The sequence below is a fragment of the Loxodonta africana genome, chromosome 10, assembly GCF_030014295.1.
Source record: "Loxodonta africana isolate mLoxAfr1 chromosome 10, mLoxAfr1.hap2, whole genome shotgun sequence".
NCBI lineage: Eukaryota > Metazoa > Chordata > Mammalia > Proboscidea > Elephantidae > Loxodonta > Loxodonta africana.
The window spans coordinates 112,785,631-112,807,564 of NC_087351.1; the positions used below are offsets into that span (position 1 = coordinate 112,785,631).

At 44.1% G+C, this 21,934-nt stretch overlaps 1 protein-coding gene across 6 annotated transcripts in view; it reads right to left on the reverse strand.

The window, feature by feature from the left end:
* The window catches only part of EVL (Enah/Vasp-like), a 92,925-nt gene that overhangs the window by 45,394 nt on the left and 25,597 nt on the right, over positions 1 to 21,934 (reverse strand). For all 6 annotated transcript variants that reach the window (XM_023546561.2, XM_023546560.2, XM_064292982.1 and 3 more), the window contains exon 3: positions 10,328 to 10,505. In XM_023546561.2, coding sequence (XP_023402329.2) covers positions 10,328 to 10,505 — 178 coding nt within the window. The remainder of the gene's footprint in view (positions 1 to 10,327; positions 10,506 to 21,934) is intronic.

A 21,934-nucleotide genomic window follows, 5' to 3' on the forward strand; every position in this document is an offset into this window, starting at 1 on the left:
TGCCATCTCCACCACCAGAGCCATTGCCATCATCACCACCGTCACCACCATCACTGCCACCACCATCACCTCTACGACTACCACCATCACTTCCACCACCACCAGCATCTCCACCACTATCATCTCCACCACCACATCACCACCACCTCTACCACTACCACCATCACCACTACCACCACCACCATCTCCACCACTACTGTCTTCACCACCATCACTACCTCCACCACCACTGCCACCATCTCCACCACACTGCTGCCAGCTCCAACACAGCCACCATGACTACCACCACCTCCACTGTAACAAACAGGAGAACCCCAGGGCCAGTGAACGCAGAGGCAAAAAACTATGTACTCCTTACCAGCCCAGTGCCAACTATAAAGGTCACCAAAAAACCAGAGCCAAACCCGTTGCCACTGAGCTGATTCTAACTTACAGTGACCCTATAGGACAAAGTAGAACTGCCCATAGGGTTTCCAGGGAGTGGCTGGTAGATTCTAACCGCTGACCTTTTGGTTGGCAGCTGAGCTCTTAACCACTGCGCCACCAGGACTCCAAAAAGGTCACAGTAGTTTTTAAAACCCAGTGTATATTTACTGAGTACTTACTGTGTGTCAGGAACTGTCCTAAGGACTTTATCAGGATGATTGCATTTAATCCCCAGAACAACCTATGAGGCCTGGTACTACGGCTCACATTCTCATTTTACAGTTCAGCAGACCAGAGCACAGAGATTTAGTGAATGACTTAGGGTACACACATACATACATATGCATATACATACCCAGATATATATGTGCCAACACACATACGTGCATACACACATACATAATCTACAGCACGCAGACCCTGGACTCTGTGACAAAGAACATATGGACGGACAGGGTATGCGTCCTGTTCTCCAGGAACATACATATTGCCTTCCACAGCCATTCCTGAGAGCATGGACGTGCCAGGGCTGTGAAGAGCCAGGGATACAACGGTGAACAGGTCAGATGGGATCCCCCCTGGCCTCACAGTAGCCTCGTGGGGGAGAAAAGGCAGCATCCAGCTTGGACACTAGAGAGTGGGCAATGTGATGATAGGGGCATGCAGGGAGCAAAGAGAAAGGGCCTGACACCCACCTGGGGCTGGGGCAATGAGGGAGGCCACAGAAATCTTCCCAGAAGGTGGCCTCCAGTGAGAGAGGAAAATATGTAAGTAGCAAAAGGAAGTGGAAATGATTCAATGCAGTCAGAGCGCAGGAACCAGGTGTCGTGGAGGCCAGAGCAGGGAGACAAGACGCTGGAGGGACAGGAGAAAGCTTCACGTCAGGCCGGGATCTAGAGGCTGGGAAGGATTCCTGTAATTAGAGACAGTAAGGGAACACTCTGGGGGAGGAAATGATCACCGGAAAAGGTGGCACCCAACCCTGATGGCGCCCTGCCCTTTCTAGATCTGTCCTCGGCTGTGCACCCGTGTGCTGTTGTCTGCACGTGTGCTGAACAACACGGCTTCCTGTGTGCCGCTCTTGTTGCTCTCTCTGGGATAATTTAAAATGACTACCTTTCCAGCCTTCTCAAACCCCAGAGCCACAGAATCCTGCCTGTCTGGTTTCTGTCCACGTTTAAAGCAGGTTACAGGAAGACTGTGGTGCCGGTCAGCAGGCAGGCGGCAGAGTAAACTGGCGAGAACTGTCCTGTAAGAACGTCAGTCTGGAGCAAGAACCAGAGAGGAGTGGGGCGAGTGGGAGCCTACACGATGGAGCAAAACTCCCAGCCTTCCAGCTGCTGTTTCTGGAAGAATCCAGGTCTTTTAACTCCCAGATCAGCCTTCCTTCCATTAGACCAGACTACCTGTCTTTAAGAAGCCAGTGGAAGGCACACCCAAGCGATCCCTCTGCGACAGACCACTAGGATTTCAGATACCCCATGAGAAGGACTGAAGGTCCAGGGAGCATCAGGAGAACAGGAGCTAGTATTTTCTTCTGGCTCTGCAGACGAGCATGAGTAACAGTACCCACTCCTAAAATGGAGACCTTATTTTCAACAGTGGATTAATTTGTTGCAGAAAATACAAGACCCCATTGCCATTAAAGGGCACACAGACTTTGGAGGCGGGAGATTATGCAGATGTGGGAAAGGTGCAGGGAGTTTGCACGGCTTCATACGCGCTGCCCTTAAACTTAAGCTACTGCTGAAAATAACCGTAAAAATGAAGTCGCCAATTACTGTAGGAAAAATATTCACCCTTAGTAGCAACAAAAAATGCAAGTTGAAATGACAGCTTTTCCCTTTTTCTCATATTTACGCAGATCCCTAAGCATCCTCAGCCCTGGTGAAGGCTAAGGCAGTGAGACACTGGCATAAGTGACTGCAGGGTGGAAAGGAGCACCGCCGTTCTGGAAGGCTCTGGGGCAGGATGAACCAAAAGCTTTAAAAATGTTTCTATCATCTGCCGAGAAACATGCCCAAGGAAATAACTGGACCAGTGTGCAAAGATGAACAGGCACAAAGCATGCCTATAAACGACCATACAAGAATGCCCCATAGTACGTCCTAAAGTATCATACAGCACTGTTCAATAGTATTTCACAGCACTGTCCTATAGTATTACACAGCACTATAGTATTACACAGCACTGTCCCATAGTATTACACAGCACTGTCCTATAGTATTACACAGCACTATAGTATTACACAGCACTGTCCTATAGTATTACACAGCACTGTCCTATAGTCTATAGTATTATAGGCACTGTCCTTTAGTATTACACAGCACTGCCCTATAGTATTACACAGCACTATCCTATAGTATTACACAGCACTGTCCTGTAGTATTACACACCACTGCCCTATAGTATTACACAGCACTGTCCTATAGTATTACACAGCACTGTCCCATAGTCTATAGTATTACGGGCACTGTCCTATAGTATTACACAGCACTGTCCTATAGTATCATACAGCACTGTCCTGTAGTATTACACAGCACTGTCCTATGGTATTACACAGCACTGTCATATAGTCTATAGTATTACACACCACTGTCCTATAGTATTACACAGCATTGTCCTGTAGTATTACACAGCACTGTCCCATAGTATTACACAGCACTGTCCCGTAGTATTACACAGCACTGTCCTACAGTATTACACAGCACTGCCCTACAGTATTACACAGCACTGTCCTATACTATTACACAGCACTGTCCTATAGTATTACACAGCACTGTCCTATAGTATTACACAGCACTGTCCTATAGTATCACATAGCACTGTCCTGTAGTATTACACAGCAGTGTCCTATAGTATTACACAGCACCGTCCTGTAGTATTTCACAGCACTGTCCTATAGTATCATACAGCACTGTCCTATAATATGATATAGCACTGTCCTGTAGTATTACACAGCACTGTCCCATAGTATCATACAGCACTGTCTTACAGTATTACACAGCACTGTCTTATAGTATGCCACACCACTGTCCTATAGTATTACACAGCACTGTCCTGTAGTATTACACAGCACTGTCCTGTAGTATTACACAGCACTGTCCTATAGTATTATATAGCACTGTCCTGTAGTATTACACAGCACTGTCCTATAGTATCATACAGCATTGTCCTGTAGTATTACACAGCACTGTCCTGTAGTATTACACAGCACTGTCCTATAGTATTATATAGCACTGTCCTGTAGTATTACACAGCACTGTCCTATAGTATCATACAGCACTGTCCTGTAGTATTACACAGCACTGTCCTGTAGTATTACACAGCACTGTCCTGTAGTATTATATAGCACTGTCCTGTAGTATTACACAGCACTGTCCTATAGTATCATACAGCACTGTCCTGTAGTATCACACAGCACTGTCCTATACTATCACACAGCACTGTCCCGTAGTATCACACAGCACTGTCCCGTAGTATCACACAGCACTGTCCCGTAGTATCACACAGCCCTGTCCCGTAGTATCACACAGCACTGTCCCGTAGTATCACACTGCACTGTCCCGTAGTATCACACAGCACTGTCCCGTAGTATCACACAGCACTGTCCCGTAGTATCACACAGCACTGTCCCGTAGTATCACACAGCACTGTCCCGTAGTATCACACAGCACTGTCCCGTAGTATCACACAGCACTGTCCCGTAGTATCACACAGCACTGTCCCGTAGTATCACACAGCACTGTCCCGTAGTATCACACAGCACTGTCCCGTAGTATCACACAGCACTGTCCCGTAGTATCACACAGCACTGTCCCGTAGTATCACACAGCACTGTCCCGTAGTATTACACAGCACTGTCTTATAGTATTACACAGCACTGCCGTATAGTATTACCCAGCACTGTCCCATAGCATTACCCAGCACTGTCCTATAGTCTACAGTATCACACAGTACCATAGACTATTTGAGAGAACAGGTATTCATTCCTGTATGAATAGAAAAAGAGTCGGGAAAGGTTAAGTGAATGTTAGAGCTGTTACCTTTACCTTTGGCTTATAGAATTAGACTGGCTTTCCCTTTGCTTGTCAGTAGTTTCTATTTTTCCATAATGAACATAGATTACCTCTGAGAATGGACTGACCCATCCAGTGACTGCTCGGCCTCTGGCCTGTACCCAGGCCCCTTAGGAAGGAAAGAAGGACTTCCCTTGTTCTAGCACTCTCACGGGGCGTGACCAGCTCCAGCAGTGGTTGCGACTAACTGATAGCTGATAAGAGGCGAAACTGCAGGGAGGAGGAACCAAGCTGAGCTGGGGTTTCAGGGCACAGCCTGTGAACATTCGTTACCCTGCCGATCACTGGCCGTCTCTAGCCAGAGTGACTCGTGCTCCTACTAAAGACAGCAAAACATGGTTATGTGAGGGGTTTTCCAGCATTGACTCAGCAATCTGGTAGTCTGAGGAGTTGGTGACATTGAGACCCACTGATGCTGAGGCCCGTGTTCTCAACTGTTCTTCTGCGAGTGGCTGTAATCCTGCCAGGAGCCACACTCACTGTCCCATCCAAGCCCCTGTGATCCCCAGAGTGAGAAGACTGACCAAGGCAGTGGGGCGGGCCAAGCTCATGGAGCACAAGTGTGATGGTCTTCCTGTCTGGCTGCCGAGGCAGGGCAGTGCAGAGAGGTGATGCAGAAAGGGCACTGGATTTCAACCCAGAGGCCCTAAATGTGAGTCTCGGCTCCACTGAAGATTCTGGCAGACATGTCGCCTTTGAATCCCAGGGCCCATCTGAATAAATGTGTATGACAGTAGCTGTCCTGACTATCTACTGGAAATGGAAGCCAATCTATACATGCTTCAAAGCATAAGGAAGGACTTCCCTAGCCAGGTAAGGTCTTCCTGAGGGGCTGCTGGACCCTCACCTCTAGGCTATTTAGTTAATAGGGCCTTTCCTTAAGAAGAGGCCCCTGGTGACACAGTGGTTAAGAGCTCGGCTACTGACCAAAACGTCAGCAGTTCGAATCCACCAGGTGCTCCTTGGAAACCAGGCAGTTCTACTCTGTCCTATAGGGTTGCTATGAGTCAGCACTGACTCAACAGCAAGGAGTTTGTTTTTTTTTTTTTTAAATCAGTTTCCTTAAGAAAGACAAGAGAGGGGTATGTGGGAGAAGCAGCCTGGGGAATAACAAAGCCTATACTTTGAAGAGGACTTCTCACTTACTGATGAAGATTACACCTCAAAAGAAAGGAAATGAAAATTCTCAAAACCGGACCAATAAGCGACATCAACATCATAATAAATGGATAAAATCTTGAACTGTCGAGGATTTCATTTTACTTGGATCCATAATCAATGGCCATGGAAGAAGCAGTTAAAAAATCAAACGTTGTATCGCATTGGGCAAATCTGCTGCAAAAGACCTCTTTAAAGTGTTAAACAGCAAAGATGTCACTTTGAGGACTAAGTAGCATGTGACCCAAGCCAGGGCGTTTTCAGTCACTTCATATGCATGTGATAGCTGGACAACGGATATGGAAAGCTGAAGAGGAATCAATGCTTTTGCATTATGGTGCTGGTGAAGAATACTGAACATACGATGGACTGACCAAAGACGGAACAAATCTGTCTTGAAGCAGTACAGCCAGAATGCTCCTTGGAAGGGAGGATGGCAAGATTTCGTCTTATGTACTTTGGGCATTCTATCAGGAGGGACCAATCCCTGGAGAAAGACATTGTGCTTGGTAAAGTAGAGGGTCAGCAAAAAGAGGAAGACCCTCAATGAGATGGACTGACACAGTGGCTGCAACAATGGGCTCAGGTATAACTATTGTGAGGATGGCACAAGGCCAGGCAGAGTTTCCTTCTGTTGTGTATAGGGTCACTATGAGTCAGAACCAACTCGAATGCACCTAATAACAACAACAACAACAGAATCTGAAGAGAAAGTCTCTTCAAACCACCCTCTTTATCATCCAACGAGGCGAAAGAAGCCCCACTCTGAGTCTCAGCTAAGCCCGTGTCCTCACTCCTTGTCACTCAGCACCCAGAAGAACTGCCCCATAGGGTTTCCAAGGCTGTCATCTTTACGGAAGCAGACTGCCACATCTTTCTCCCATGGAGCAGCTGGGGGGTTTAAACTGCCAACCTTTCAGTTAGTAGCTAGCGGTTTAACCACTGTGTCACCAGGGCCCCTTGTACGGGACAAAGTGCTGAGCAAATACAATTTGCTTTCAGGTTTTGTGTCTAAATAGCTCTTCTCTGACAGGTTTGGAAGACCTCAGAAGAGGCCACGCCAGTGTCTGCTCACACAAGGTGCAGAGAGGCGGGAAATTCTGAGCAAGAGCCCCGAGGAGCCATAGACTCTTCTAGAAGACTGTATTTGAAGGCACTGGCAGTGTAGGCCCAGGCAAGCCTCACGAACCCCGACAGCTACCACAGAACAAGACACGCCAATGAGGAACAAATGAGTATTTGCTGACAATTTACTAGGTACCAGCCACTATGCTGGGCCCTCGCATTCTCTCCACAACTTTGTGAAATGTGTCTTGTGATCCCAGTTTTACAAATAAGTAAACTGAAGCTTAGAGAAGATAACCAAATTGAACAAGACCCAAGGGAAAGAACCAATATTATTTGAGCTCTTATCACTAAAAGCTTTATAAATACTTCCTCTTTAATTTTTGTAACAACCCTATGAAGTAAGGTTTAGTACCCCAAGGTCACACAGAGGGCAGAGCAGAGACTGAATGCAAGATCTAGCTGCCTTCCTACAAATGCTTTTTTCACCTCACCAAGCTGCCTTCCACCAGAGGCCTAAAGGGTAAGGGTGGCTTTTCCCTGATACAGAGGGGCTTTAACAGAAAACAATACTATGTCCAGCAGCAAGATGCCCTTTGTAGCAGTTGGTAGACAAAGATGGGTGGTAGAGAAGCTGTACTGGACAAGATCAAAGGGCTTAATGCTCCCACGGATAGCAGGGTGGGTCAATAGACTGTGGGGTATTGATACAATGGGATACTACACCACAGTGCAGAACCGACCTCTGACGCACACAGTCACACGGATGCATCCCTCAGACAGCGGTGAGTGAGAGAAGTCAGACACAAAAAGGACACAGCATATGACTCCACTTATATGAAGTTCAAAAACAGGCAAAACTCATCTGTCATAATAGAAGTTGACACTGCAGTTGTCCCTGGTGGGGAAGGGAGGATGAGGGGGTTCAGGAGCTAGGTGGGGTGTACCTGGGACATACAGCTGTAAAAAAAGCAGCAAGTTGTAGACTTCCAACCTGTGCTTCGTCCTGTAGGTAGGCTACTCCGCAGCTGAAAAAAATTTAATCCTCAGGGGCCCCAGGATTTTCCATCCCCGCAAAGGTCACAACATGTGGAAGCAGGTGAGGCCACTTCCAACTGAACCAAGACAGGCAGGCACAACTCATGACAGAAATTTCAAATTGGTCCTCTCACATTGTGTCCCTTTATCCAGAACTATTTGGTAGCGCCACCCCCGCCGAAAAAAAAAAGGCACGTTTACTCAGCCCTGAGGAGATCTGGGGTCTGAGTCTGACTTACTATCTGATGCCAGAGAGGTTATTTCCTCACGGTGGGTCACAGTTTCCTCATCTGAAAACCAGGGGTCTAGATTAACTGATTTACTTGTGATTCTGTGGCCGAATTTAATAAAAATAAAGAGTAGTTTTTATTTAATTTAAGCAGTTGCTTTGAAAGAGTTAGTTGTCTGAATGAAAACCTGTCTGTGGCCCCTCAATGTATCCTAATCCAAACAAACCCAGTGCCGTCGAGTCAACTCCGGCTCATAGCGACCCTACAGGACAGAGTAGAACTGCCCCATAGAATTTCCAAGGAGCGCCTGGTGGATTTGAACAGCCGACCCTTTGGTTAACAGCGTAGAACTTAACCAGTATGCCACCAGGGTTTCCCAATGTATGCTATGTATATATAAAATGAGGCTTAACCCCTAAAGTCCTGGGGGCAGGGGAGGTAAGTTCAGACAGGAAACATTAAACTCAGCTTACTTTACCATGAGGCACAAGGCTCTTGGGTGGAAAAAGACAGTTTAATACTTACTGGGGCTTGGTGGCACAATGCTTAAGAACCTGGCCCCTAACCAAAAGGTGGGCAGTTCAAATCGACCAGCCGCTCCTTGGAAACCCTATGGGGCAGTTCTACTCTGTCCTACAGGGTTGCTATGAGTCGGCATTGACTTGACGGCAATGGATTTGGTTTTTTGGTTTGGGTGCCTACGCTGTTCCGGGCCCCATGCTCGTCACTTAACAGAGGTGTGCTTGAAAGCGTCCTTATTCTTGCATCCCAAGTTCTAACAGAAAATCCACAATCCTCGGAGCCTTTTATGGGCAGGAAAAGCACTCTATGAGTATCCACTCTGTGCATGGCTTACGGGGCGAGGGCATACTCAAAGCACGTTCTCTATTTACTTAAAAAAATCCTGTAGCGTTTAAATCAGGGCCAGAGGCTCCAAAATGCTAGGCCCAGCAGATAATTTAATAGTCATTTCACTCCAGGTACACTCAGGAGTACTGTGTCTTCTCATTTCTCACCTTAATTCTGGTAGCAGCCATGGCAGTAATGATAGTAATAATACACATAAATACTAATACCGAGTGATTATGATGTGCCAGGCGGCCTACAGTGCATTTTACTTTCTAGCTCATTTAAATGACAAAACAACTTTATATTGTCACAATTTCACAGAATATGAAATTGAGGCACAGGAAAGGTAGGTCATTTGCCCAAGGGTTCCTCAGCTGGAATGTGGCAACACCAGGACGTGCACCCAGCAGTGCCCGCAAACCTGGCTCTTCACTGAGCTCTGCCAAGGGAAGCACTCCAACAAACTGCAGGAACAGATCTGTGTGGCTAAGACGCCCACACCCCAGAAAGATGTGGCCTCCATCTAGAGCCAATGTTGCAAATTGCCAGCAAAAGTCATGTGAACCTTTGTTTCTTTGCTTTAATTGCTCTGCTTAGAAACTTTTCATGAGGTTCTCTCCCGCTGTCTACACCAAATATCATGCCCATCTAGAGTCGTGCCAAGACACTTAAGGCCTTCACTACGAAACTCCCGCCCCTCTTCCACGTCCACTCCCAACCTCTTTCCTACATGCAGCCGGTGCCCCAGGGACAGGGCACCATGCACTTTCCCAGCACCCGCCACGCGCTCTCATGCCTGTGTGCCCTTGTGGGTGCTCCTCCCTGTGCCTGGGTGCTCACTCCCATCTCTGCCTTGTGAGCTCCTCACCCTTCAAAAATCCAGCTCTGGCATCACCGCTGTGGCCGAAGCCTCCCTGGGTGGCCCAAGTCCAGGCAGAGTTGTTCATTTCCTTTTCTGTGTTCCCCAAGGCCTCGCACACACCCTTGTTAGAGCAACACCTACTTGATTGTAGTTAGTTGCTAACGAATTTGCCTTGAGGGGCCTGACTCAATCCCAGTCATTTCTATCTATGCTGCCTAGCCAGTTTCTCACACTCAGCAAGTACAAAGCAGACGTTTGTTAAACATAGAACAACTGAATTCAAGAATAAATTGTTCCTGGTTCCCTTCCACCCCGTCAAATGTGTTCTAGAACACGGAAGTAGCATGGCAAACGTAAAACAGGTCTGGATACAGAGCTTTAGGGAGGCTCCAGTCCAAATCCACTTCTCAAAAACGACAAAGGTGGAAACTCCCTTCTCTCCCCCTTCCAACTGTGGATATCTGTTTAAATCTAGAGAGTCAGGCAGCAGGTTCCTCTGGGGCCCAGCCTAAAATCGGCTCAAGGCAGTGGCAGTGCTGGGACACTAGAGAGCAGAGCTGTGGGAAGCCAGGAGGACATGTGAGGGTCTGAGCACCAGGCCAAGACAAAGGCCTGCTTACCTCCTTCTTGGGAGTTGATGATGTTGAGGGCAAACAGCATGGCGTTAGAGAACGTGGTCGCCTCTTCCTTACTGGCAAAGTTTAAGCCGTAGACCTGACGGGCATCTCGCCACTGGTGGAAGGTTGGCGTCGCCTGATTGTACTTCAGCCCTTTCACGATTGAATAATTGATCACAACCTGGAGTAGAAAAGAGAGAAGCACGTGTAAATAAATAAAATGAAAGCGAGCTGGAGGGAGCTGCTCTGGGGGAAGGATATGGTATCCCCCAGGGCTACGAGAGGACAGGGATCTGGGGGCGGTGCTAGAAAAAGTGGACAGCTGTAACAGGCAGCTTTTCAGACCATCATTGATAAAACACTGAGAGTTTGAAAACCAGGTGTTTCATTTAGCCTACAATGCTGCGTAGTCACAACCTCCAATGAGAAGACCTGAGCTGGAGTCAGGTTCCCTGGGTCCTGGTCCTGGCCCTGCCCCAGCCACGTGGCCCAAGGCGGTCAGCATGCCTGTCTGAGGCTCAGACCCTCCACTTAAAAAAAGGGGATAATCATCCTGGCTTTACAGACCTCCTGGGGTTACTGCGAGGATCCACATGGGGCATATATCTTATCTGGACTGCTGGCTTTTCTAAGTCAGAGTTCTGCTCCCCATAGCCCTTGTCACAGCGTCCAGTGCCTGGAATGCGTTAATAAGTGGGTTATTAACTAAAAGGATAACTCGAAAAGCTAATGCACCACACGAATACACAGCATTATCATATCTTTACTATTAATGAGTCAACAAACATCATCTGATCACCAGGAACAAGCCCAGGCCGATAGGGAACGATAGGGAGCGGAGGGAGCCAGAACCCCAACAGTAAGGTGTCCTTGCGGGGTCCAACGCCAGGTCTGTCTGACTTCTCAACTTCTGCTCTTTCTGGTGTGTAAAGGGGACTTCTTTCAAAGCATCCCAGGGCGGCGCTCAGGGAAGGCAGTGGGAGGCCTGGAGAAGAGGCATGCTCCCTGTCACCTGCTGGCTCGGAGTCACATGGTCCAACACCATGGAAGTTACTAGTTAGATGGCTATGGCATGACCACCTCACAGTAGGTTGTGAAGGGACCTTACCCGGATCCTGGCACACAGTAGGTAGTCGCTGTGTTCACTGAGAAATACTAAGGTCCCTATAAATGAAAGTATGCAAGCAGTCTGGAAGGTGTGGATGGCCATCTCTTAGCAATGTGATGGACAGGGTTTGTTTAGGTCTCAGATCTCCTCCAGCTATGAGACTCCAGGGTTCTGTGGTCTGAGGCTGGGGTAACTCCTTCCACTGTCCCCCCATCATGAAGGAGAGCTCAGGAAAAGCTTTGGAGATGCAAAGGGACATGGGACATGGCCAAGACACCCTGCTAGCTGGCTGGGCATGGAGGCAGGAACTCAGATTGATGGCTGACTCTCCTTTTCTGTCCATGCTACTGCGCTCCTGGAGAAAGTAAGAGCAGAGGACGGCCAGCATAGGCAATATCCAGCACACCTTATTTCTAGGTGTTAGCCAGGTGGGGGTGAGCATTCCTAGAGTGGGAAAAAGAGAAAGAGACCTAAGCCAGCTAAAGAAACAATCATTTCACAACTTAATTGCTACACACTGACTGAGAAATCTTGGCCAACAACTACAGTAATACGGATTCACACACATATACGGCTAAGCGCAGGGACTGAGCTGGAGGTAACTGGGTTTAGCTCTAGGTCCTGAGAAGAAAGGCTGGGCGTTTTGTGGACAATATGCACGATAAGAACTAGCAAAGCGACGTGTGACTAAAATGGCTGTTAAGATGAGAGGACACATTAATAGTGGTACAGTGACCAAAACGAGGGAGGTAAGAGCCTGCTCTATTCCTCCCTGATAAATCCATACCAGGGAAGCTGGGCTCAGATTTTATTTATTTATTTTTTGGTTCTACACTTATTGGAGATTAACCAGCTGGAGTAAGTTAGGGGAAAATGTTTTAAATGGAAGAATATCGGGAAACCACATTCTATCAAGAATGCTTGGGGGATACAGAGGCTAGATAAAGGTGTATCGAGACTACCGTCTCCAGATATTTGAGGGGTGCTCTGGGGAAGTGAGAGCCCGCTGAGTTAGAATCCTGGTTCGAAATCTCTGTTGGCTGCGTTCTTGGAGGGGGAATCAGGGGTGCTGGAGCTGGGGGGAGGCTGATGCCTACCGAGGATATAGAATAAGGGTGCCCACTGCAATCACTGAAGGGGACTGCAGGGACCTCAGAGATTATGTCACTCAATCCTCTCTTTTCACAGTTGGGAAACTGAGGCCCAGGGAGAACAAGTGACTTGTCCAAAGGGACAGAGTGAGGCTGTGGTAGAACTGAACGCAGAAGCCAAAGCCCCAGCCAAGGATTTTACACTGGCTTACACTGCTTCTTACTGCCAGCAGAGGGAGCTGAAGTCTTTCCTCCTATCATTCCCTCGCCGGTTCTCACGGCGCCCTCTGAAGCTCTACTTCTTTCTGAAGGAGACTTTTGGATATTAGATTGGGAGAGCGCACTGAAGCCTTTCCAGAGGACACATCTCTGCCCTGTAAGTTTTCTGGGTTCTTCACTGCACATGGCTGGCCTTTCACTGACGGCGCTCTTGGGCCTGCTCACCAACCACCGCGATTGCTTTGAAACTACTGTGAAAACAATGGTGGCACTGGGTACAAAGAGAGATTGGAAGGTTTTGAGACAAAGAGTTCTCCATTAAACTCCTTTTTTACTTTTCAGTTGAATAACTGCAGACAAGTTTTTGCCATCGGTTTCTGTTACGGACTGAACTGTGTCCCCACCAAAAAAATATGTGTCTACTTGGCTAGGCTATGATTCCCGGTATTGTGTGATTGTCCACCATTCTGTCACCTGATATGATTTTCCTATGTGTTGTAAATCCCACCTCTATGACATTAATGGGAAACCCTGGTGGCGTAGTGGTTAAGTGCTACGGCTGCTAACCAAAGGGTTGGCAGTTTGAATCCGCCAGGCGCTCCTTGGAAACTCTGTGGGGCAGTTCTACTCTGTCCTATAGGGTCCTTATGAGTCGGAATCGACTCGAAGGCACTGGGTTATAACATTAATGAGTGGGATTATTGGCAATTAGGCTAATGAGGAAGGACTAAATCTACAAGATTAGGTTGTGTCTTAAGTCAATCTCTTTTGAGATATGAGAAGAGAGCAGAGAGAGAGGGGAACCTCATACCACCAAGAAACAAGAGCCTGGAGAATAGCACATTCTTCGGACCTGGCGTCCCTGCACTGAGAAGCTCCTCGACTGGGGAAGATTGATGACAAGGACCTTCTCCCAGAGCCAACAGACAGAGAAAGCCTTACCCTGGAGCTGGCACCCTGAATTTGGACTTCTAGCCTCGTAGACTATGACAGAATAAACTTGTTTGTTAAAGCCATTCACTTGTGTATTTCTGCTATAGCAGCACTACATGACTAAGACAGTTTCCTCACAAATAAAATAATGACAATACTACAAATAATGTTGCAATGAATATCCTTGGGCATACACCCTTGTGAACATGTATTTCCATGGGATATATTCCTATAAGCAGAACTGTTGGATCAATAGGCATGACCAGTTTAAAATTTATATTTGAAAAGATACTGCTAAGTTGTCCTCTACAAAAGGAAAACCCAATGCAGTGTGTTTTGAATATATGTGCAGGTGACACTTGGCCGATGTCATCTGCCCATCTGTCAAGAGATCTCTAGTGTTCGTTAACTACCAGACACGCCTACCCAGTCCACTTCAGGCCCTCACAGCTAAAATCTCAGAACCTACTGCGTGGTTCCATTCCTTTGTTTACTTAGCTTAGAACAAGTCAGAGGATTCAACTGGACATTTGCATCGCCCTGAGTCCACATTCGGAACCCTTCTCCCAGCACTCCCCACAGAGGTAGCCACGATTCTAACTTCTGTCTCCATCGACCACTTTTCCCGTCCTTGAACTACATGTAAATGGGTGCATATGGTATCTCTGTGTTCTTTGGTGTTTGGCTTCTTCTACCCAACATGATGTCTACATGATCCATCCATGTTACTGCATGTATTAGTATTTAAATTTTTGATGGTTACATAGCATCCATTTTTTTTAATAAACCACAAATAACTTATCCATCCTCCTGCTGACGGCCCTGGGCCATTCCCGCGTTCGGCTGCAGACTGGACTGTTGTGACCCACTGGGTTCTCACTGGCTGGTTTTTGGAAGGAGATCACCAGGCCTTTCTTCCTAGTCCATCTTAGTCTGGAAGCTCCGCTGAAACCTGTTCAGCATCACAGCAACATCAAGCCTCCATTGACAGATGGGAATTGAACTTGGGTCCTCCTTCATGAAAGACAAAAGTTCTACCGCTGAACCAACACCCTCTTTAGTGAACGTAGTCACTTATTTCTCTCAGGTGCATACCGAGGAGTGGGTTACAGGGTAGGTGTATACTCAGCTTTAGTAGGTTCTGTCAAACAGTTAAAGAGGCCGTACCAGTTCACACTCCCCCAGCAGCATATGGGAGCTCCAGCTGCTCTGCATCCTAATACCTAGAACTGTCAGTCTTTTTAACTTTAGCCTTTCCGGTGTGTGTGCAGTATCTCACTGTGGTTTTTCATTTGTATTTACCTGGTGAGTAATAATGTAGAAAGCAGCCCTCGTGGTGCAGCGGTTAAGCACTTGGCTGATAACTGAAAGGTCAGCAGTCTGAACCCACCTGCCACTCCTCGGGAGAAAGATGTAGCATGGCAGTCTGCTTCTGTAAAGATTACAGCCTTAGAAACCCTGTGCGGCAGTTCTGCTCTACACTATAGGGTTGCTGGTTCATTTCTGGCTCAAAGGACCATAAAGAAAACAATAATACTCACAACTGGACCAATAAGCAACATCGTGATAAATGGAGAGAAGATTGAAGTTGCCAAGGATTTTATTTTACTTGGACCTACACTCAACACCCATGGAAATAGCAATCGAGAAATCAAAAGATGTATTGCATTGGGCAAATCTGCTGCAAAAGACCTCTTTAAAGTGTTCAAAAGCAAAGATGTCACCTTGAAGACTAAGGTGTGCCTGACTCAAGCCATGGTATTTTCAATCACCTCATATGCATGTGAAAGCTGGGCAATGAATAAGGAAGACTGAAGAAGAATTGATGCCTTTGAACTATGGTGTTGGTGAAGAACATTGAAAATACCTTGGACTGCCAGAACAACAAATAAATCTGTCTTGGAAGAAGTACAACGAGAATATTCATTAGAAGCAAGGATGGCAAGACTTCGCCTCACATACTTTGGATATGTTATCAGGAGGAACCAGTCCCTGAAGAAGGACATCATGCTTGCTAATAAAGTAGAGGGTCAGCGAAGAAGAAGACCCTCAACAAGATGGATCGACATAGTGGTTGCAACAATGGGCTCAAGCATAACAACTGTGAGGACGGCGCAGGACTTGGCAGTTTTTCGTTCTGTTGTGCATAGGGTTGCTATGGGTTGGAATGGACTCGCCGCACCTAACACCAACATGAGTGGGAATAGACTCAACGGCAATGGGTTTGGTTTTTTGGTTTAATAATAGAACACCTTTTCCATGCTTATTAGCCATTTCTTCTGTTCTATTGCTCTTTTGTGAAATTCCTGTTCGATTCTTTTTGTCCATTTTAAAAGGAGGTTGTCTGTCTTTTTCTTACTGATTTTTAGGAGTTCACTAGACATTCTGGATAATTCTGGATAGGAGTCGTTTATCATATATATGTATTTTGAGTATCTTCTCCCAGTCTGTAGCTTGCCTTTTCACTCCCTTCAGATGAAGAAAATTTAACTTTAAAGAACTCTAATTTAACATTAAAAAAAAAAAAAGTCAATGCTTTTTGTGTCCTATTCAAAAAATCGCTGCCTTCTTCAAAGTCATGAAGAAATTTTCCCATATGTTCTCCTAGAAGCTTTACTGATTTATTTTTCATATTTAGGTTGATGATCCATGGTGTGAGCTAGGGGTAAAGATTCATTTTTTTTTTTTCATGTTGATATCTAATTATTCCAGCATCATTTATTGAAAAGGCCATTTTTTTCCACTGAAAGCAATGGTGTCTTTGTCATAAATCAAATGACCATATACATATGTGTGGTTCTATATCTAGACATTGTCTTCAGTTCCATTGGTCTATTTATCTGTCTTATGCCAATACCTTATTGACCATGCAAAGGCATTCTACTATGTGGATCATAACATATTATGGATAACATTGAGAAGAATGGGAATTCCAGAACACTTAATTGTGCTCATGAGGAAACTGTACACAGATCAAGTTGCAGTTGTTTGGACAGAACAAGGGAATACTGTGTGGTTTAAAGTTGGGAAAGGTGTGTGTCAATATTGTATCCTTTCACCATGCTTATTCAATCTGTATGCTGAGCAAATAATCCGAGAAACTGGACTGTATGAAGAAGAATGGGGCATCAAGATTGGAGGAAGATGTATTAACAACCGCATTATGTAGATGACACAACCCTGCTTGCTGAAAGTGAAGAGGACTTGAAGCACTTACTAATGAAGATCAAAGACCAAAGCCTTCAGTATGGATTACACCTCAAAATAAAGAAAACAAAAATCCTCACAACTGGACCAATAAGCAACATAATGATAAACGGAGAAAAGACTGAGGCTGTCAAGAATTTAATTTTACATGGATTCACAATTGACACCCATGGAAGCAGCGGTCAAGAAATCAAAAGACACATTGCACTGCGCAAATCTGCTGCAAAAGACCTCTTTAAAGTGTTGAAAAGCTAAGATGTTACCTCGAAGGCTAAGGTGCGCCTGACCCAAGCCATGGTGTTTTCAATCGCCTCACATACATGTGAAAGCTGGACGGAGAATAAGGAAGACCGAAGAATTGATGCCTTTGAATTGTGGTGTTGGTGGAGAATACCGAATATACGTATACCACGGATTGCCAAAAGAACAAACAAATCTGTCTTGGAAGAAGTACAACCAGAATTCTCCTTAGAAGCATGTATGGTGAGACTACATCTCACATACTTTGGACATGTTGTCAGGAGGGATCAGTCCCTGAAGAAGGACATCACGCTTGGCAAAGTAGAGGGTCGGCGAAAAAGGGAAAGACCCTCGGTGAGATGGATTGACACAGTGGCCGCAACAGTAGACTCAAGCATAACAATGATTGTAAGGATGGTGCAGGCCCAGGCAGTGTTTTGTTCTATTGTACAGAGGGTTGCTACGTGTCAGAACCGACTCGACGGCACCTAACAACAACAACAACAACATGCCAACATCACATTGTCTTAGTTACTGTGGCTTTATAGTCAGTCTTGAGATATGGTAGTGTAAGTCTACCAACTTTGTTCCTTTTCAATGTTATCTTGGCTATATTAAATCCTTTACATTTCTATATAAATTTTAAAACCAACTTGTCAATTTCTACAAAATACCTGCTGGAATTTTAATTGAGATTACTTTAAATTTATAGATCATTTTGGGGAGGACTGACATCTTAATGAGTTCTAATCCACGAATGTGGTATATCTTTCCATTAGTTTGGGTCTTCTTTGAATTATCTCAGCAATATTTTATAATTTTCAACGTGGAAGATTTGCACATCTTTAGAGTTGTTCTAAGGACTGAATTTTTTTTAATGCTTTTTCAAACACCTGCTAGTTAATTACTGAAAATATATAAAAATAGTTTTGGGGTTTTTTTTGGTGTATTGACTTTGTAGTCAGAGGCCATGCCAAACTGACTTACTATTTCTAGTAGTTTTAGGTTCTTTCACACTAGATTTTCTAGATACACTATCAAGTCATATATAATTAATGATGATTTTCTTTCTTTCCAAATGTTAAATCAAAGTGGTAATAATGGATATTCTTGTCTTATTACTAAATTCAGGGAAGAAAGCATGTTAAGTATGATGTTAGCTACAGTTTTTCCTTTTTTCTTATATTTGTAGATATCCTTTATGTGACTAAGAAGTTTACTTTTTATTTCTAGTTTCCTCTTAGTTTTTAATCATGGAAGGGTATTAAATTTTACCATATGCTTTTTCTATGCCTAAGAGATTGGTGTGTGTGTGTATATATATATATATTTAAAAAAACCTATACACATAGCTTTTATTCCGTTAAACTACATTCCTGGAATAAATCCCTATTGTCAGGATTTTTAAATATATAATAATATATTTTAAAATCTTTGAATTACTTTTCATTATTATTCATTAGAAATAATGGTCTGTCACATGAGATGATGCGGGCAACTCCTGTCTGGAGGCAAGACGAGAAGGCAGAGGGGGACAGGTGGTGGTTGAATGGACACAGGAAATACAGGGTGGAGAGAAGGTGTATGCTGTCACATTGCAGGGAGAGCAACTAGGGTCACATAACAATGTGCGTTTAAGTTTTTGTACAAGAAACTGACTTGAATTATAAACTTTCACTTAAAGCACAATTAAAAAAAAAACGATGGTCTGCAATTTTCCTGTAACATTCTCGTGTGGTTTTTGTATTAGGGTTATGTTAGCTTCCTTTCTTTAGTCTCTGAAAGAGTATGTGCAAGATTGGTATTGTTTCTTCCTTAAATGTTAGGAAGACTTCACCAGTAAAGCAATCTGGGCCTAAAGTTTCCTTTGTGGGACGGTTTGTAATTATGGATTCAATTTCTTTAACAGGTATAGAACTACTCAGATTTTCTATTTCTTCTTGTGTCACTTTTGGTAAATTGTGCTTTTCAAGGAATTTGTCCACCTCATCTAAGTTGTCAAATTTACTGCCCTAAGGTGGTTCATAATGTTATCTTTCTGTATTTTTATTCTCTGTAGGATCTGTAGTGATTTGCCCTTTTTCATTCATGATATTGGCAATTTGTGTTTTCTTGATCACTCTTGTTGTTGTTGCTAGTTGCCATTGAGTTGATTCTGACTCACGGTGCCCCACATGTGCAGACTAGAACGGCTCCACTGGAATTTCAAAGTTGTGACCTTTTGGAAGCAGATCGTCTGGGCTGTCTTCCAAGGCACCTCTGGGTCGGTTCGAACCGTCAACCTTTTGGCTAGTAGTTGAGCGCTTAACCATTTGGACCACCCAGACTACCTCTGATCGCTCTTACTAGGAGTTTATTAATTTTATCTTATTTTTTCAAAGAACCAATGTTTGGATTTGTTGCTTTCCTTTGAAACAAACAAAAAAATATTGTTTAGCTGCTTTCTATTTTATTGATTTTTGTTCCTTTTTTCCTCCCCTTCCTTCTACTTTTATTGAATTAATTTGCTTTTGTTCTATATAGTTTCCTTCATTTTTTTAATATATGTATTTATAGCTATAAATTTCCCGATATTCACAGCTTTAGTTGCATCCCACAAGTTTTGCTATGTAGTATTTTCATTATTATTCAGTTCAACATACTTTCTAATTTACATGGTGATTTCCTTTTGTCCTTGGCTTCTTTAGCAGCATATTGCTTAATTTTCAAACATTTGAGTTTCTAGTTATCCTTCTGTTACTGATTTCTAGTTTAATCTCTCTGTGGTCAAAGACGTATTAGGTATGATATTGATCCTTTTTCATGTGTTAAGACTTGCTTCCTGGCCCAGCATATCATTTATTCTGGTAAATGTTCCATGTGCACTTGAGAAGACTGTATATCCTACAGCTATTGGCTGTAGTTTCCATAAACGTAAACTAGGTCCAGTTGGTTAATAATGCCACTCAAAACTGTCTTTACTGATTTGTCTACTTGTTCAGTCAGTTACTTATAAGTATGATTGAAATCTCCAAATATGCTTCTGGGTTCGTTTATTTTTCTTTTAGATATATCTATTTTTGCTTTATATATTTTGAAGATACATTACTAAAAAAAAAAAAGATGTGTACAAATTTAGGATTATGTCTTCCTTTTCAACTGACCCATTCATCATTATAAAGGTTCCTCTTTAGTAACACTTCTTGCCTTAAAGTTTTTTGATTAGCGTTTGTACGGTTTATCTTTTCCCACCTTTTTATTTTCAACCTGTTTCCTTACCAGCTTTGTTTTAAAAATAATTCTCCATGCTTTGGCATGACTGATCTAGATACTTGCTAAAGGATAAACCTATTTTTTAAGTGGCTGTTCTAAATAGTTTGCATATGTTTTATTTTGGGGAGTGTAGGAGCAAGGGGGAGTGCTTTTCTTGTTCTTTTAAAAAAAGGCCTTGCCACTCCAAATGCTAACATATTTTGACATGTTTCTGAGTATTGTGGTAAAAACAGTCAAGTGACCATTACAAAAAAAAGCTTGATATTGGAGAACTATCTGTCTGATCCCACATATTCAACTGGTTCTAAAACCACAGCATCTACACCACAGGTAAGCAAGGCCTTTAAGGTCATCTCATTCAAACCTTGACCCAATAATGGAATGTCCTTCCCATCATTCTTACTAAATGGCCGGCCATCAAGCCTCACGGGCTTGCAAAGCAACTCAGTCCATCTTTGACAGTGTATGTGTAAGAAAGTTCTTCCTTTGATTGAGTTTAAATCTTCTATAGTATCCATACTGTGTTTTTAATTCTGTTCTCTGGGGTATGTAGAAAAGGTAAGATTTCTCCTCTACCTGGCAGCCCTTCAAAGATTTGAAAACTGTGCCATGTCCCCACAGTTTTCTCTAGGTAAATATCTCTTGTTCAGTTGTCTACAGATGAGACTGCTTTCAGACCGCGTATCAGTTTGGAAGTTCTTCTCAGAGATTCCTGTTTGTGGCACTCAGGTTTGGTCCCAACATTCATGATAATGTATGACCAGTGCAGTGCAGAGCAGAACAGATCTATAATCTCCCTTCTTCTGGACACTCTACTACTGTAAATTCAGAATGGCCATAACTCATTCTCAACTAAAAACCTTTTAGCTTTTTTGTTCTCGGCGTAAGATTCAAGTTTGTTGGCTCCGACTCATAGCAACTTTGTGTATAACAGAATGAAATGCTTGCCTGGTCCTGTGCCATCTTCATGAATCACTGGTATATGTGAGTCCATTGTCGAGGCTACTTTGTCAATTCATCTCACTGAGGGTTTCTCTTGTTTTCGCTGACTTTAGTAAACATGATGTCCTTCTCTAGAGACTGGTCTTTCTGATGAACTCTTGCCATCCTTGCTTCTAAGGAACATTCTGATCGTATTTCTTCTAAGACGGTTTTGTTTGTTCTTCTGATACCAAAAAACCAAACCCAGTGCCATAGAGTTTCCAAGGAGCGCCTGGCAGATTCGAACTGCTGACCCTTTGGTTAGCAGCCGTAGCACTTAACCACTACACCACCAGGGTTTCCTGTTCTTCTGATAGTCCACGGTATATTCAATATTATTTGCCAACACCACCGTTTGAATGCATAGATTCTTCTTCTGTCTTCTTTTCTCATTGTTCAGCTTTCACATGCATATGAAGCTATTGAAAAGACCATGGCTTAGGTCAGGCACATCTTTGTCATTAAAATGACATCTTTGCTTTTTAGAGACTCAGCTTAGACCTAGGCTAATGATACTATATCTCGTCAGTCTTTCTCTCCACAAATGATCACCTAATTTTACATTCATCTATTTATCTA